This window comes from Pan paniscus, chromosome 20, assembly GCF_029289425.2.
Source record: "Pan paniscus chromosome 20, NHGRI_mPanPan1-v2.0_pri, whole genome shotgun sequence".
Taxonomy (NCBI): Eukaryota; Metazoa; Chordata; class Mammalia; order Primates; family Hominidae; genus Pan; species Pan paniscus.
Genome location: NC_073269.2, coordinates 11,918,231 through 11,935,786, shown reverse-complemented (window position 1 = coordinate 11,935,786; position 17,556 = coordinate 11,918,231). Strand labels below are relative to the sequence as shown.

General features: G+C 48.0%; 1 protein-coding gene across 2 annotated transcripts in view; it reads left to right on the top strand.

Annotated features, from left to right (window-relative positions):
• Positions 1 to 17,556, top strand: part of INSR (insulin receptor) — a 184,803-nt gene that overhangs the window by 21,952 nt on the left and 145,295 nt on the right. For both annotated transcript variants that reach the window (XM_034945359.3, XM_034945358.3), the window contains exon 2: positions 4,642 to 5,193. In XM_034945359.3, the coding sequence (XP_034801250.1) occupies positions 4,642 to 5,193 (552 nt within the window). The remainder of the gene's footprint in view (positions 1 to 4,641; positions 5,194 to 17,556) is intronic.

The following is a 17,556-nucleotide window of genomic DNA, read 5'->3' as shown; positions in this document are numbered from 1 at the left end:
AGGCTGGAGTGCAAAGGCACGATCTCAGCTCACTGCAACGTCCACCTCCTGGGTTCAAGCCAATCTCCTGCCTCAGCCTCCGTAGCAGCTGGGATTACAGGCATGCGCCACCCCGCCCAGCTAATTTTTGTATTTTTAGTAGAGACAGGGTTTCACCATGTTGGCCAAGCTGGTCTCCAACTCCCGACCTCAGGTGATCCACCTGCCTCGGCCTCCCAAAGCGCTGGGATTAAAGGAGTGAGCCACTGTGGCTGGCCTTTTATTTACATTTATTTATTTATTTATTTAGAGACGGAGTCTCACTCTTTCATCAGGCTGGAGTGCAGTGGTGCAATCTTGGCTCACTGACACCTCCAACTCCCTGGTTCAAGTGACTCTTCTGCCTTAGCTTCCCAAGTAGCTGGGACTACAGGCACTCGCCACCATGCCCAGCTAATTTTTTTTGTATGTTTAGTAGAGATGGGGTTTCACCATGTTGGCCAGTATGGTCTCAATCTCCTGACCTCGTGATCCGCCCACCTCGGCCTCCCGCAGTGCTGGGATTACAGGCGTGAGCCACTGCGGCCAGCCTGTATTTACTTTTGAGACAAGATATTGCTCTGTTGCCCAGGCTGGAGTGCAGGGGTACAAACACAGATCACTGCAGTCCTGACCTCCTAGGCTCAAGCGATCCTCCTGCCTCAGTCTCCCATGTAGCTGGGACCAGAGACACACACCAGCATTCCTAGCTAATGTTTTAAATTTTTATAGAGATGGAGACTCGCTATGTTGCCCAGGTTGGTCTTGAACTCTTGGGCTTGAGCAATCCTTCTGTCTCTACCTCCCAAAGTGCTGGGATTACAGGTGTGAGCCACTGCACTCAGCCTCAGCTATTATGAATAATGCTGCTATAGACATTTGTGTACACGTCTTTGTGTGGACGTATAGTATCATTTCTTTTAGGTAGTTACCTAGGAGTGGAATTGCCAGGTCATATGGCAATTCTTGGTTTAATATTTTGAGGAACTACCAGAGTGTTTTCCACAGTGGCTGCACTGTTTTACATCCCCATCAGGAATGCAAAAGGATACCAGTTTCTCTACATTTTATTTTTTCTTTGAGATGGAGTCTCGCTCTGTCACCCAGGCTGGAGTGCAGTGATCTTGGCTCACTGCAACCTCCACCTCCCAGGTTCAAGTGATTCTCCTGCCTCAGACTCCCAAGTGTCTGGAACTACATGCGCCTGCCACCACGCCCAGCTAGTTGTTTTTTGTATTTTTAGTAGAGACGGGGTTTCTCCGTGTTGGCCAGGCTGGTCTTGAACTCCTGACCTCAGGTGATCTGCCTGTCTTGGCTTCCCAAAGAACTGGGATTACAAGTGTGAGCCACGGTGCCCGGCCCATTTCTTTACATTCTTTGCACTTGTAATTGTCACTCTTTTTGGTTTTAGCTATCCTAGTGGGGATAAAGTGGTATCTCACTGTGGTTTGAATTTGTATTTCCCTAATGTCCAACAGCCAGTTAATCTTTGCTTTTTTTTTTTTTTTTTTTTGAGACAGAGTCTTGCTCCGTCACCCAGGCTGGAGTGCAGTGGTGTGATCTTGGCTCACTGCAAGCTCCGCCTCCCGGGTTCATGCCATTCTCCTGCCTCGGCCTCCCAAATAGTTGCCACTACGGGTGCCCGCCACAACGCCTGGCTAATTTTTTTGTATTTTTTAGTAGAGACGGAGTTTCACCGTGTTAACCAGGATGGTTTTGATCTCCTGACCTCGTGATCAGCCCATCTTGGCCTCCCAAAGTGCTGGGATTACAGCCATGAGCTGGCCACCACGCCCAGCCGTTGTGTTTTTTTAATCGAGACGAGGTCTCACTCTGTTGCCCAAGCTGGAGTGCAGTGGTGTGATCACAGCTCACTGTAACCTCCTATTCCTGGACCCAAGTGATCCTCCTGTCTCAGCCTCCCAAGCAGCTGGAATTACAACCACGTGCCACCATGCCTGGATATTTAATTATTATTATTTTTTTTTAGAGTTGGGGTCTTGCTATGTTGCCCAGGCTGACTTTAAACTCCTGGCTTCAATCGATCCTCTCACTGTGGCCTCCCAAACTGCTGGGATTACAGGCATGAGCCACTGTGCCCAGCCCTAGTTAACCTTTGAATGCATATTCATGTCTGATTTTGGTTCTGCCATAGCCTGGGGAGGATGGCGGGCAAGTGTTCTTTCTACCTGCAGTGTGTGTGTGTGTGTGTGAGAGAGAGAGAGAGAGAGAGAGAGAAATGAAATATAGTGTGGGACTCAGGGTTGAGAAGCCCAGGGCTATGGCCAAATCTAAGATTAGGATGCCGGCCAGGCATGGTGGTTTATGCCCGTAATCCCAGCACTTTGGGAGGCTGAGGCGGGTGGATCACGAGGTCAGGAGATCAGGATCATCCTGGTCAACATGGTGAAATCCCGTCTCTACTAAAAATACAAAAATTAGCTGGGCGTGGTGTTGGACACTTCTTGGGAGGCTGAAGCAGGAAAATCACTTGAACCCAGGAGGTGGAGGTTGCAGTGAGCCAAGATCACGGCACTGCACTTCAGCCTGGGCAACAGAACGAGACTCCACATCAAAACAACAACAACAAAAACCCCACAAGAATTTCATAGAAACAATGAGTAATTTTTTTTAGGGTAAGTATGTCCCAAACATTACATGGGATATACTTATCCTCAAAAAGGTATTATTGCTTATCTGAAATTCACATTCAACTAGGCATTCCGCATTTTTCTTTGCTAAGTCTGGCAACCCTGCCAGTCACTGGTGAGTTGTGTGTCCTTGAGTGATGGTCTTTGCCTCTTGGAGCTTCAGTTTTCTCATCTATGGGATGGGGACAGAGCTTGCTGGGAGGCACCAATGGCACGCGGGGTTCTTTGACATCTCTGGATGTGGAAGCTGTTGATGTGACTGACTGGGAGCCTCAGACTGGGGTTGGGTCCCTGACTAGGCGGGGTGGGGGGGCTGGGACTGGCATCCTTGTCCCCTTGAAGCTGCCTCCCAACCTGAGCTTGGTCCCTGCAGGGTTCCTGCTTGGTTCAGACCCCAGGCAGCCAGTGTTGAGGGGAGGGTGGAGATTAATCCATAGTTGTGTACTGGGGCTTTCCTCCAACTTCCTAGCAAGCGTGTGTGTGTGTGTGTGTGTGTGTGTGTGTTTTCCTGACTTAGCCTAATCCATTTGCTGCATGGAATGTGATCCAGGATCACTGCTACTTTTTTTTTCCCATTTGTTTGCTTTTGCTGTGTTTTGTCGTTGTTGTTGTTTTTTCTAATTTGTGCTTCTTTTGTGGGTAATTCTCAGGGTGGATTTTTTTTTTTTTTTAGAGGATTTATTATTCTTCTTTAGAACGATCTGTTTTCCTCAAAGATATTGGTGGAAGGTTTAGTGTTTTGGAACAAAATAAGCAGGGGTTGTATACTGAGCCTTATATTCTAGGTGCTGAGGACTGTGGTGTGTGTGTTGGGGAGGCGGTGTGTGTGTGTGTGTTGGCAGAGAGAAGCCATCTAAAGACTTCAATTTTGAAAAATGTTAACTCAGGTGTAAGGGACACAAGGAGGAGAAACACGCAAATAGGTGTGCCAAGGAAAGGAAATCAGGGACGGCTGCCTGGAGGAGGAGGCAGCATTTGAACTGGATATCTTGAAGCATGATGGGCTGGATTTAGAAATAGGGAGCTAAGGTACAAAGCACTTCGCCAGCCAAAAGATAGACTAGCCTAGAGATGCCTAGAGATGACTGTTATATGTTTGGGGGAATAAACAACAGCAACAATAACAACAACAACAAACAACAAAATAGCTGACATTAATGCAGCACTTACTATGTTTCAGGCACTGTTTGAGTGCTTGCCCTGAGTTGTTTCACTTCTTCTTCCATATAAGCCATGTTACAGAGGAGGATAGGAGTCTTGGAATTGTGCAAGAGTGGTGGGCAGGCCTGTTTAGTGGTGTGCAGGGGATGTAGGGGCAGAATCTTGAGGGAAGTGCAGGGTGATGGGGAGCCATGGTGGGCGTTGGGGCCTGGGAGGGACCGCCTTCAGGAGAATGAGAACTCAGGGCATTTGGGCAATGGAGATCGGGCTCCCTGGGAAGCTCTCACCACACCCAGGTAAAAGGTAATTAGGTCTTGATTGCAGGCCAGGAGAGCAGTCCGGGAAGGAAAGTCAGCCAGCAAGGTGCGAGGATTGACAAAACAAATACATTCAGCTTTCCTTGCCCCATTTCTGACGCGGGCACCTTTATCCCCGTAAATTATCTCCTGAAGATCTTCTATGTTGACGCACTGGAGACAGTTCCCCTTTCTCCTTCTGCACCTGCCGCGTTACTCAATCCCCTGTAATCCCATTGTCTCGACTGCATCATTTCAGAGGTGGTGATTTTAAGGATTTTAACAGGGCTTGCCAAAAGAATTATTTTCTTGGCGTTTTGAAAGTAATTACTTAGGCATGGGTACTTTACAGAGAAAGCAACTCATCCCGGCTGGCAGCAGAGTTTACAGGGCCCGGGATGAAAACACAGGGCCCAGGTTTCCTGTCCATGAAGCCGGCTCTGCCCCTGATCCTTCTGATGCATCCACCATGCGTCTGCTCACCTGTCTTGCTTTCTGTTCATTTTCTCTTCTAGTGTGTCCCGGCATGGATATCCGGAACAACCTCACTAGGTTGCATGAGCTGGAGAATTGCTCTGTCATCGAAGGACACTTGCAGATACTCTTGATGTTCAAAACGAGGCCCGAAGATTTCCGAGACCTCAGTTTCCCCAAACTCATAATGATCACTGATTACTTGCTGCTCTTCCGGGTCTATGGGCTCGAGAGCCTGAAGGACCTGTTCCCCAACCTCACGGTCATCCGGGGATCACGACTGTTCTTTAACTACGCGCTGGTCATCTTCGAGATGGTTCACCTCAAGGAACTCGGCCTCTACAACCTGATGAACATCACCCGGGGTTCTGTCCGCATCGAGAAGAACAATGAGCTCTGTTACTTGGCCACTATCGACTGGTCCCGTATCCTGGATTCCGTGGAGGATAATTACATCGTGTTGAACAAAGATGACAACGAGGAGTGTGGAGACATCTGTCCGGGTACCGCGAAGGGCAAGACCAACTGCCCCGCCACCGTCATCAACGGGCAGTTTGTCGAACGATGTTGGACTCACAGTCACTGCCAGAAAGGTACGCCGGGGATACAGGGTTCTAAGCAGTGTCTCGTGCCTTGTTCTAGAAAGCTTAAAATGTTTTATGGCTTAAAAATGTTAAATGGTCATTAGGTAGGGGCCGGGGAATAGTGGGTGGTGGCATTCACTAGCCCGGGGAGTGGCAGACATTTTCTGTAAAGACTCAGATAGTAGATACTTCAGATTTTGCAGGCCATATGGTCTCTGATGCAACGACTCAATTCTGCCATTGCATTTGACAAGCAGCCACAGGCATGCATAAATGTATGACTGTGGCTGTGTTTCGATAAAACTTTATTTACAAAAACAAGTCGTGGGCCGGATTTTGCTCAAGGGCAGCAGTTTGCCACCTCCTGTGCTAGACAGTGAATGTTCTTCTTGCTTGGGAGAGGAAAAGGAGTGGAAAACTATAGATTTGGTTTTTTTAAAAAAATAGTTTAGTTCTTATCTGATTATAGAAGTGATATTGCTTATAATAGACATTTGGAAAAAGACACTTGTAAACGAAAAAAAAAGCAAAACATTCATCTTATTCCACAATGCATGTCGCTGAGAGTAGTTTATTGGGGGTTGTTCCTTCTAGTGATCTTCAGGAATCTGTCGTGTCTACTAAAGGTTTCCTTAACCATTCCTGTTATTGGGCATTAAGATGATTTCCAGGCCGGGCACGGTGGCTCAGGCCTGTAATCCCAGCACTTTGGGAGGCTGAGGCGGGTGGACCACTTGAGGTCAGGAGTTCGAGACCAACCTGACCAACACGGTGAAACCCCGTCTCTACTAAAAATACAAAATTAGCCGGGCGTGGCGGTGCGCGCCTGTAGTCCCAGCTACTTGGGAGGCTGAGGCAGGAGAATCACTTGAACCCGGGAGGCGGAGGTTGCAGTGAGCCGAGATTGCGCCATTTTGCACTCCACCCTGGGCAACCAGAGCGAAACTCCTTCTCAAAAAAAAAAAAAAAAAAGATAATTTCTAGTTTTCACAAAGAGAGTGATGAACATTTTAGAGTCAAAGCTTTATCTAGCAGTTGTTTCTTTAGGCTTGCTTTCCACAAGTGAAATTTCTGGGTCAGAGGCTCTTGGTGCAGATTGCCAAATGGTGTTCCGGAAATGTTGTGCCAACGGCCGCTCCTCCTAGCTTTGGAGGAGAGGGAACACCTTGGCCAGCTTTGAGTGTTATTTGAAAAATCTTTCATAATTTACTGCGGGAGGGAGGAGCTGACGTGTTGTCATTGTTTCTATTTGCATTTCTTTGATTGCTATCGGGGTTGAACCTTTTAAAACATGTTTATTTATCATTTGGGTTTTCTCTTCCTGTTCATATCCTTTGCCCATTTGTCTTTTAGTACCTCAGTAGCTTTTGCAAAATTAATCTGTATGTGGTTTTCATCAGTGAAGGCTACTAACCCTTTGCCAATTGCATTTTGTTGTTTTTGTTGTTCAGTGGTTTAAATGCTCTGGGAAGTGTTTTGCTGGAGAAGCTTAAAATGTTGATGAGTTCAGAGCTGGATTTCAGTGTGCCACTTCTGTACTTTACACTTAGAAAGTCTTCTTCTACCCATGAAAGGTTTTTTTTCCTCTACATTTTATATTTTATTTTATTTTATTTTTTTTGAGATGGAGTTTCACTCTTGTTGTTAAGACTGGAGTGCGATGGTGCAATCTCGGCTCACTGCAACCTCCGCCTCCCGGGTTCAAGCGGTTCTCCTGCCCCAGCCTCCCAAGTAGCTGAGATTACAGGCACCCACCACCAAGCCCAGCTAATTTTTGTATTGTTAGTAGAGACGAGATTTCACTACGTTGACCAGGCTGGTCTCGAACTCTCAGGTGATCCACCCATCTCGGCCTCCCAAAGTGCTGGGATTACAGGCGTGAGCCACCGCGCCCAGCCTATATTTTAATTATTATTGTCTAAAAAAATTCATCCTCACTACTTGAGATCTGTTTGCATATGTGACTCAACGGGCGTTTCCTTTCTCTCCCAAATAGCTAACTGGGGGCCTCAGACAGCTGTTGATTATAGAAATCTCCCTCTTTGCCATTGCTTTGGGGTCTGTTTCTGGTGTGTCCATAGATCTGCCTCTCCATGCCACAGAGCGGTGACTGTTCTGATCATGGTAGTGACTGTTCTGATCATGGTAGTTTTATCATGTTTTCATGCTCAAGGAGGCAATTCCACATACACACGTTACTTGTTTGTTGTTTCATGGACTTCTTTTCACATTTCCCTGGGAAGAACTAGGGAACATGCGATGGAGGTGGGAAGAAGTTAAGTGGATGGCTTGAGGGTTGTATCACAAAAGATAGAAGGGAGAGGAGAAAGGAGGATCTTCTTATCTGAGCCCAACGCTCTGGGGAAGCCACCCAGAGTGAGTGAGTCCTTAAATAGACCTAAATAGAATCCTTGGAATTGTCTGTGAGGACTCTCTTGGAGCCCCCAGCATGAGTCCTTCCGTGGGACATGTTGGATGGTTGGAAATCAGGAGTGGGATAGTTGAAAAAGGAAGATGGGTTAGTGAAGGGTGGTGGGAGAGGGGACCGTTATTATTGCACTGTGGAAAAATCCTGAGAATATTGTAGGTCAGGGGCAAGGAGAAGCTAAACTATGACCAGAGAGGTTACTTAACTTGCCCAGAGCCACACAGCTAATAAAAGGCAGAACTGGGGTTTGTGCCAAATTTATGCAAGACATACACCAGAATAAAAGCTATGATTTTTTGGGGGAGTGGGAAGGATGTCCTCTCTGTTTAGAAACAAGTGAGCTGCTTCTAGCTGGGACACCAGGGGAAACAGTGAACATTCTTTTATTCTATTACTGAGTTTTCCAAAGGTAGGTGCTTGTTTGAAAAGCTCTAGGCCTACCTATCTTGAGATATAATTTAAGACATTCCTCTATGAATTTATTTTTGTATCTGTTTTAGACAAAATATCCAGAATGGTGTTATCTGCAATTGAGTCTCCTGCTCCCTGCTGGGTGTTCAGTTGTTGTTGCTGTTGTTTGTTTGTTTTTGAGACAGAGTCTCGTTCTGTCACCCAGGCTGGAGTACAGTGGCACAATCTCGGCTCACTGCAACCTCCACCTCCTAGGTTCAAGCAATTCTCCTGCCTCAGCCTCCCAAGTAGCTGGGATTACAGGCGTCACCACATCCGGCTACTTTTTTTTTTTTTTTTTGAGATGGAATTTCACTTTTGTTGCCCAGGCTGGAGTGCAATGGCATGATCTTGGCTCACCGCAATTTCTGCCTCCTGGGTTCAAGCGATTCTCCTGCCTCAGCCTCCTGAGTAGCTAGGATTACAGGCATGCGCCACCACACCCAGCTAATTTTGTATTTTTAGTAGAGATGGGATTTCTCCATGTTGGCCAGGCTGGTCTCGAACTCCCGACCTCAGGTGATCTGCCCGCCTTGGCCTCCCAAAGTGCTGGGATTACAGGGGTGAGCCACCGCGCCTGGCCAACACCCAGCTAAGTTTTGTGTATGTTGTAGAGACAGGGTTTGGCCATGTTGGTCAGGCTGGTCTCAAATTTCTGAGCTCAAGCACCTCGGCTTCCCAAAGTGCTGGGATTACATGCCTCGGCCACTGTGCCTGGCTGTGCCTGGCTGTGCCTGATATTTTGAGTTAATTAAAAATTGCTTTGCTATTAAGAACCAGGCTTCTTGTGTCCAGGAGGTCGAAGCTGCACTGAGCCCTGTTCATGCCACTGAGCTCCAGCCTGGGTGACAAACTGAGACTCTATCTCAAAAACAAAAGAAAACAAAAACAAAAATGAACACAAAACAAAACAATAAAAAGAACCGGGCTTGTTTTTCCAGTACTGGGGGTTTTGTTACCCGGAGAAGGTGCGACTAACACTTCCTGGGGTACCGGGTTCCTGGCATGTGGTATATATCTCAGCCACCCATTAGTAGCAGTATCCCCAGGGGGCCAAAAAATGATTGTTTTTTGAACTGTTGCCCCTGTCTTTGAGAGCAACTCAGCTTCAGCTTTCTTTCTTTCCCCTCTTCAATTTCTTGTATTGTGGTAAAATACACATAGAATAAATTTTTCATCTTAACTTTTTTTTTGTTGAGATGGAGTCTTGCTCTGCCACCTAGGCTGGGGGGCAGTGGTGTGATCTCAGCTCACTGCAACCTCCGCCTCCTGGATTCAAATGATTCTCCTGCCTCAGCCTTCCGAGTGGCTGGGACTTATAGGCACCAGCCACCATGCCCGGCTAAGTTTTGTATTTTCAGGACAGAGGGGGGCTTTGCCATGTTGGCCAGGATGGTCTCAAACCCCTGGCCTCGAGCAATACACCCACCTCAGCCTCGCAAAGTGCTGGGATTACAGGTGAGTGCCACCGCGCCTGGCCCCCCATCTTAACCATTTTAAGTCCACAGTTTTCAGTGGCATTAAGCACGTTCACGTGTTGCAACCATCACCACCACCATCTCCCAAACTTTCTCATCCTCCCAAACTGAAACTCTGTCCCCATGAAACACTCACTCCACCATCTCCCTCTCCCAGCCCCCTGGCACCTACCATCCTATTTTCTGTCTCTATGAATGTGATGACTGTAGGGACCTCCCGTGAGTGGAATCAGACGGGATTTATCCTTTTGTGCCTGGCTTATTTCACTGAGCGTGTTGTCCTCAAGGTTCATCCGCGTGGTAGCCTGCGTCGGAAATTCTTTCCTTTTTAAGGCTGAATCATGTTCCATTGTATGGAGGGAGCACATTTTGCCTGTGTATTCATCCATCTACGGGCACTTGGTCGCTTTCACATTTCCGCCATTGTGAATCAGGGCCGCTGCCGTTGACGCATCTAGCTTTTCAATGCCTGCATTAACCTTGTTGCTGAGGCTTTAGGAAACTTATTTATTTATTTATTTATTTTTTGAGATGGAGTTTTGCTCTCGTCGCCCAGGCTGGATTGCAATGGTGCGATCTCAGCTCACTGCAACCTCTGCCTCCCGGGTTCAAGCGATTCTCCTGCCTCAGCCTCCCGCGTGGCTGGGATTACGGGCACCTGCCACCACGCCCAGTTAATGTTTTGGATTTTTAGTAGAGATGGGGTTTCACCATGTTGGCCAGGCTGGTCTTGAACTCCTGACCTCAGATAATCCACTGGCCTCGGCCTCCCAAAGTGCTGGGATTACAGGCGTGAGCTACCGCACCCAGCCTTAGGAGGCTTATTTGATGTCTGATGGGATTTTTGAATACAGAATAGATTGAGCCTTCAGAGGATACTCCCCTGTCTTAGGTGACAGAAATGGGCTGGAGAAAACTATCCATCAACCCCTCTTTTCCCCCAGAGTCTTCTCAGATACTTCTGTGAACATCCGTAGTTGCTATTTTTGTCTTCCACACTTGGCAGCTTCTGGAAGCATCAGGGGAATGCATCAACATTTAGGATGAAGGTGCTGGTTTGTCCTTTGGACCTAGTTTAAGCAATTCCGAGCAACATCCACCCCTTCTTCTACCTGTCCCTTAAGCACTTTTTACAGGGAGACCAAAAGAAGGCTTTCAATGGTTAAGGGGGCCGGGTGTGGAGGCCCCACACCTGTAATCCCAGCACTTTGGGAGGCCAAGGTGGGTGGATCGCTTGAGGTCAGGAGTTCGAGACCAGCCTGGCTAACATAGCAAAACCCTGTCTCTACTAAAAATATGAAAATTAGCCAGGCGTGGTGGTGGGCGCCTGTAATCCCAGCTACTTAGAAGGCTGAGGCAGGAGAATCACTCGAACCCGAGAGGCAGAGGTTGCAGTGAGCTGAGATTGTGCCATTGCACTCCAGCCTGGCCGACAGAGTGAAACTCCATTTTTTAAAAAAAGAAAAAAAAATGGTTAGGGGAATTAAAAGAAAAACAAAAAAACATGGCATGTGCTAATGATCCATAGCCTGGACACCCTCTCTCCATTATCCTGCAATGGGTTTGGGGCGAAGATACCAGGAGAGGTCCAAAGCACGAAGCCTTATGTGGGAAGAGTGGAGACGGGATCTATGCAGTTCGTTTATTGACTGCCTACTAGGTGTCATGTTCTGGGGCGCTCAGGGCATAGGAAGGGAGCCAGCCTTTGCCTCCTCAGAGCGGCCAGTCTAGTGGCAAATGCAGATGTTCACGATCAAACCAAGTACACTCAGAAGAGGGGGAGAGTTAGAGGGAGATCTACATTAGTTCAGCCAGCTGGACGCGGTGGCTCATGCTTGTAATGCCAGCACTTTGGGAGGCCGAGGAGGGCAGACTGCTTGAGCTCAGGAGTTCGAGACCAGCCTGGGCAACATGGAGAAACCCCGTCTCGACAAAAAATACAAAAATTAGCCAGGCATGGTGGCAGGTGCCTGTAACCCCAGCTACTTGGAAGGCTGAGGTGGGAGGATCGCATGGGCCCCGGGGGCGGAGGTCGCAGTGAGCTGAGATCGCACCACTGCACTCCAGCCTGGGCGACAGAGTGAGACTCGGTGAGACTCTGTCTTTAAAAAAAAAAAAAGAAGTTCTTTGAGGCAAGCAGCACCGGCTTCCAGTCTCGTTTTACCATTGACTGGTCACAAGCTGGTTCAAGCCTCAGTTTCTCCATCTGAAAAATGGGGGTCATTATGGGACCTTCTTCTTAGGGTGGTGGTGTGGGGGTTGAATGAGATGGTGCAGGGGGAGGCACTTAACCTAGCCTCAGGTGCTCCGTGAGTGTCCTGGAAGCTTCCAGTAAGTAAGCACCATGGGCCCACCCTATCTGGGCAGACTAGCTTCCAGGTGAATATCTACCAGGGCTCAGCCTCATTTCTGACTTTGGTTTTGAGGCAGGCAGAGGAACATGTATCTTGTGACCTGCTGATGAGGGATGGGTGCCACACCTCCAGCCCCAGAGGGAAGACCACCCTGATTTTGGGGTGCCAACAGCATGGGATGCTCTGGAAATTCTCAGCTCTGGGCATTTTGAGGGGACCAGAAGCCACAGGGCTTGCCTGACCAGCTGCTTTAGCCAAACCCACTGGCATTTTCTTTCTGGGAGGTCACCCCAGCTGCTCACTGCCGGCCAGAGGGGTGGGTGAGGCCGGGACATGCTGGGTGCCAGGGGAAACCAGCCCGAGATGCCACATATGGACGTCGGCACCAAAGCAGGAGGGGGAGGCTGAAAGCAGCAAATCCCTCCTCCCTGGGTCTGAGATTACAGCTCCGAGTCAAAGTCTCTCAAAGTGTGGTATTGTGCCTACCACATTAAATATCACGTATTTAAATGCACGAGTTTAAATGCATGCTCTTGGAGGGTTTGATTTTTGGCAGAATTTTTAGCTGCCTATAGAAACTCTCTGCTTCTTTTTCTTCTTCCATTTAAAAAGTTTGCCTTGATATTTTATTTTTTCACATTTTTATTTAGTTTTTAATATTTTTTTAAATTGAGATGGGAGTCTTGCTATGTGGCTCAGGTCGGTCTCAAACTCCTGGACTCCAAGGAATCCCCCCACCTCAGCCTCTCAAAGTGCTGGGATTTCACGTGTGAGCCACCACGCTGGACTTGACTTGATTTTGTTTTCTTTTTCTTTTTTTTTTGAGACAGAGTCTCACTCTGTTGTCCAGGCTGGAGTGCAGTGGCATGATCTGAGCTCACTGCAACCTCCGCCTCCTGGGTTCAAGCGATTCTTCTGCCTCAACCTCCTGAGTAGCTGGGATTACAGGCACGTGCCACCATGCCTGGCTAATGTTTGTATTTTTAGTAGAGATGGGGTTTCGCCATGTTGCCTAGGCTGGTCTCGAACTCCTGGCCTCAAGTGATCCGCCTGCCTTGGCCTACCAAAGTGCTGGGATTACAGGTGTGAACCACTACTCTGGGCTTGCCTTGGTATTTTAACAATCGGAATTGTCTTTGCAGCAAATGCTGATTTCATGCCAGCCGTGGTTCTGGGTGCTTTGATTAGGATATTGCATCCCATCTTCCCAACAATCTTATTTATGGTTGAGACCACTAAGGCTTCGAGAGGTGAAGCAACTTCTACTTCCAACACTGCCCCGCCCACCCCTTCCCCCGCGCACCCCACACACATGGGTAGTAAGTAGTGGAGATGGGATTTGAAGCTGGGGATTCTGGCTCAGAATCCAAGCTCTTTGCCGTTGTGTCTTATAGATGTCATTGCGGGAAGTTGGTGAAATGCAGGAAACTGTAAAAAGAGAGGAAGGAAGGAGGGAAGAAAGAAAAGAAAAGGAAGGAAGGAAAAAAGGAAGGGAAGAAATAAAAGGAAGGAAAGAAGGAAGGAAGGAAGGAGGGAAGGCGGGAAGGAAAGAAGGAGGGAAGGAGAAAGGAAGGAAGAAAGGAAGGAAGGAGGGAAGGAAAGGAGGGAAGGAGAAATGAAAGAAGGAGTGAAGGAAGGAAGGAGGGAAGAAGGAAAGGAAGGAGGGAAGGAAGGAAGGAGGGAAGAAGGAAAGGAAGGAGGGAAGGAAGGAAGGAAAGAAGGAAAAGAAACTGGAGAGGAAATCTAGAATTTGCCCCTGCCAACATGCGTGTTGCCTCTTCTTATCAGCCTTCTCATCCTGTCTTGACTTAGGGCCTCTCCTATCAGACTAAGCTCCCCTGAAGGCAGGGACTTTGTTGTATCTCAAGCACCTGTCATAGTACCTGGCTCACAGTTGACAATGACATCCTTAACACTCATCAATAGCTAGTGTTTATTGAGCACTTACTATGTGCTAAGCAATGCCTTAGGGGAATCCCATCACAGCCTATGAGGGTTTGTTATCCTCATTTTACAGAAGAGGGAACTGAGGCATGGCTAGGAATTAAGAGACTTGCTCTAGGAGACCTAGCTGGGGAATGGTTTGACTTCAGACTTGTCTGACGTAAGGCCTTTGCCCAGTGATCAGCAAACTACGACCCATGGGCCAAATCCAGTCCGCCAGCTGCTATTTTTGTATGACCTGTGAGCTAAGAATTTTTTATTTTATTTTTATTTTTAGAGATGGGGTCTCACTCTGTCGCCCGGGCTGGAGTGCAGTGGGGTGATCATAGGCCACTGCCACCTCAACCTCCTCAGTAGCTGGAAACACAGGCAGGCACCACCACGCCCAGCTAATTTCTTTTTATTTTTTTTAGTAGAGATGGGGTCTTGCTATGTTGCCCAGGCTGGTCTCAAACAATTGGGTTCAAGCAATCCTCCTTTCTTGGCCTCCCAAAGTGCTGGGACTATAGGTGTGAGCCACTGTGCTTGCCTGGCTTAAGAATGCTTTTTCACATTTTTGGCCGGGCATGGTGGCTCATGCCTGTAATCCCAGCACCTTGGGAGGCCGAAGCGGGCGGATCACTCGAGGCCAGGAGCTCAAGTCCAGCCTGGCCAAGATGGAGAAACCCCGTCTCTACTAAAAAATGTACAAGCATTAGCTGAGCGTGGTGGCGGGCACCTGTAATCCCAGCTACTCAGGAGGCTGAGGCAGGAGAATCACTTGAACCTGGGAGGCGGAGGTTGCAATGAGTGGAGATTGCACCACTGCACTCCAGCCTGGGTGACAGGGTGAGACTCTGTCTATATATGAGCTGGACATTCAGCATTCAGGGATAGAGGCTGTTTCAGTGGGACTTGGGAGCACCACGGCCTCAGGCCACACAGCCCAGCTGCCCTTTGCTGGTACTTCCTTCCTTCCTTCCTTCCTTCCTTCCTTTTTGAGACTCTGTCTCAAAATAAAAAAAAGAAAAAAGAAAAAAAAATGTGGGGTAGAGCACTGTACTGAAAAAAATTCCACAGTAGTTGTAATTCATTTTTCACTCAGATGATTAGCATTTGTTTTTTGTTTTTGTTTTTGGAGCTCTCTGTTTGGGTGGAGGAGGGCAGTATATGTACAAGGCAAGGCCCCCACTCCACCCTCCTCCCTCCTCCCACCCCGCCTTTCCCCTTCGAGTGAGTCATCGAACCCGTGCTTCTAGACGTGTTTGGAGCAGAGCACCTGGAAATCATGATGTTCTCTAGATAACAGGGAATATTGATAAATTCCCTTGTGGCGATGTCACTGTCGTCCATACAGAAGACAGGAAAGTGTAACGCCTGCACACGGGGATCCAACAAAAAGAAAAAGATAAGGTGGGGGAGGCCGGGCACGGTGGCTCAGGCCTGTAATCCCAGCACTTTGGGAAGCCAAGGTGGGTGGATCAACTGAGGTCAGGAGTTCGAGACCACCCTGGCCAACATAGTGAAACCCCGTCTCTACTAAAAATACAAAAATTAGCTGGGTATGGTGGTGGGCACCTGTAATCCCAGCTGCTTGGGAGACTGAGACAGGAGAATTGCTTGAACCCAGGAGGCGGAGGTTGCAGTGAGCCGAGATTGTGCCACTGCACTCCAGCCTGGGTGTCACAGCGAGACTCCATCTCAAAAAAAGAAAAAAAAAAAAAAAAGGTAGGGTAGAGCATGTAACGTGAATGATGGCCCACTTGAATCTCTCATTCGTCTTTCTTCCCTTTTATGTCGTCAAAGATCTTTAAAAAAAAAATCTAGGAGAGAAACAAACAAAAAAAAACTGTACTGAAAAAAATTCCACAGTAGTTGTAATTCATTTTTCACTCAGATGATTGGCATTTTTTTTTCTTGTTTTTTCTTTTTGAGACAAGGGTCTCAACTCTGTTGTCCAGGCTGGGGTGCAGTGGCGCAATCTTGGCTTACTTCCGCCTCCTGAGTAGCTGGAATTCCAGGCACGCACCACCATGCTGGCTAATTTTTGTATTTTTTGTAGACATGGGGTTTCACCACGTTACCCAGGCTGGTCTTGAACTGCTGGGCCCAAGCAATCCACCCGCTTCAACCTCCCAAACTGTTGCATTATATTATAGGTGTGAGCCACTGTGCCAGCCAGGATTGGAATTATTTATTTATTTATTTAGTGAGATGGAGTCTTGCTCTGTTGCCCAGGCTGAAGTGCAGTGGCGCAATCTCGGCTCACTGCAACCCCCGCCTCCCGGGTTCAAGTGATTCTCCTGCCTCAGCCTCCCAAGTAGCTGGGACTACAGACGCTTGCCACCACACCCGGCTAATTGTTGTGTTTTTTTTGTATTTTTAGTAGAGACAGGGTTTCACTATGTTGGCCAGGGTGGTCTCGAACTCCTGACCTCAGGTGATCCTCCCACTTTGGTCTCCCAAAGCGCTGGGATTACAGGCGTGAGCCACCATGCCCAGCCCTTATTTATTTATTTTTATTTTATTTTAAAATAAAATAAATTTTAAAAATTTGATTGAAATTTTTTAAACAAACTTTTCACTTTGGAGATGATTGGATTTTGTAGAGCAGGAAAGAACAAGTACCCTAGAGAGTATGTTTCTGGGCTCCCGGCTCCTCTTCTGGGGGTTGAAGATTAATTGCCGTTGGCCTTTGTAAAAGAAGAGAGATTGTTCCAGATTGGAGTGGCAGAGATGTGCTTTGGTTTGGGTGGCAAGGATCACAAAGAAAGAGGATGAGGTTGGCTGTGGTGGGTCATACCTGTAAACCTAGCACTTTGGGAGGCCGAGGCAGCAGGATCACTTGAACCTAGAATTCGAGCTCAGCCTGGGCAACATAGCAAGACCCCATCTCTACAAAAAATTTTAAAAAATTAGCCAAGCATGGTGCTGTGTGCCTATAGTCCCAGCTACTCAGGAGTCTGAGGTGGGAGGATCGCTTGAGCCTGGGACTTTGAGGCTGCAATGAGCTATGATTACACCACTGTACCCCAGCCTGGGTAACAGAGTGAGACCCTGTCTCAAAAACAAACAAACAAAAACAGAAGGAAAGAAAGAAGGAAAGAAAGAAAGAAAGAAAGAGAAAAGACAAGACAAGAAAAAAAAAAAAAGAAAAGACAGGGTGAGAGGGAAGGGTATTCGGGTGGATGAAACGGCAAAGAGAAGGCCAAGAGGCGTTTTGTGGGCAAGAGTGAAGAGGGTGCCTCATGCCGGGAAGGGAGGCTTGGACCAGTGCGGGGTCCTTATGGGCTCCAATGCCGTCATGAAGGTCACACAGGGGCTGTGTTTAGGAGGGGCTGTTTCCACCAATACTGAGTGGACAGCCTTGCTGAGCCAGGCTTTTTGTTGCGGCCCCGAAGTCCTTGCTGAGTCAGGGAGGAAGTCAAAGTAACTATCAGGTTAGATAAGCTGATGGGTGGGCAGAAAGCGTTTTGGTGGGTTCAAGGCTGCGCTGAAAGATGGTAGACCAGTTGACCGTGTGGTCACTTGGCTGCCCCAGAGATGATGCTGTCTAGATTTTGAGTGGTGAAGATAACGAATTTACAATTCCCACCATTGCCTGGCTTCCTGGAGCGGGTGGGTGCAGGGACCGGGGAGGGGGGCCGGGGGAGGCTGAGGGCTATCAGTTGAAACTGACGTTTTGGCCCAATCCTTTTGGGAAGAAGGCGGGTAGAGTTAAAATCCATCGTAATGGAAA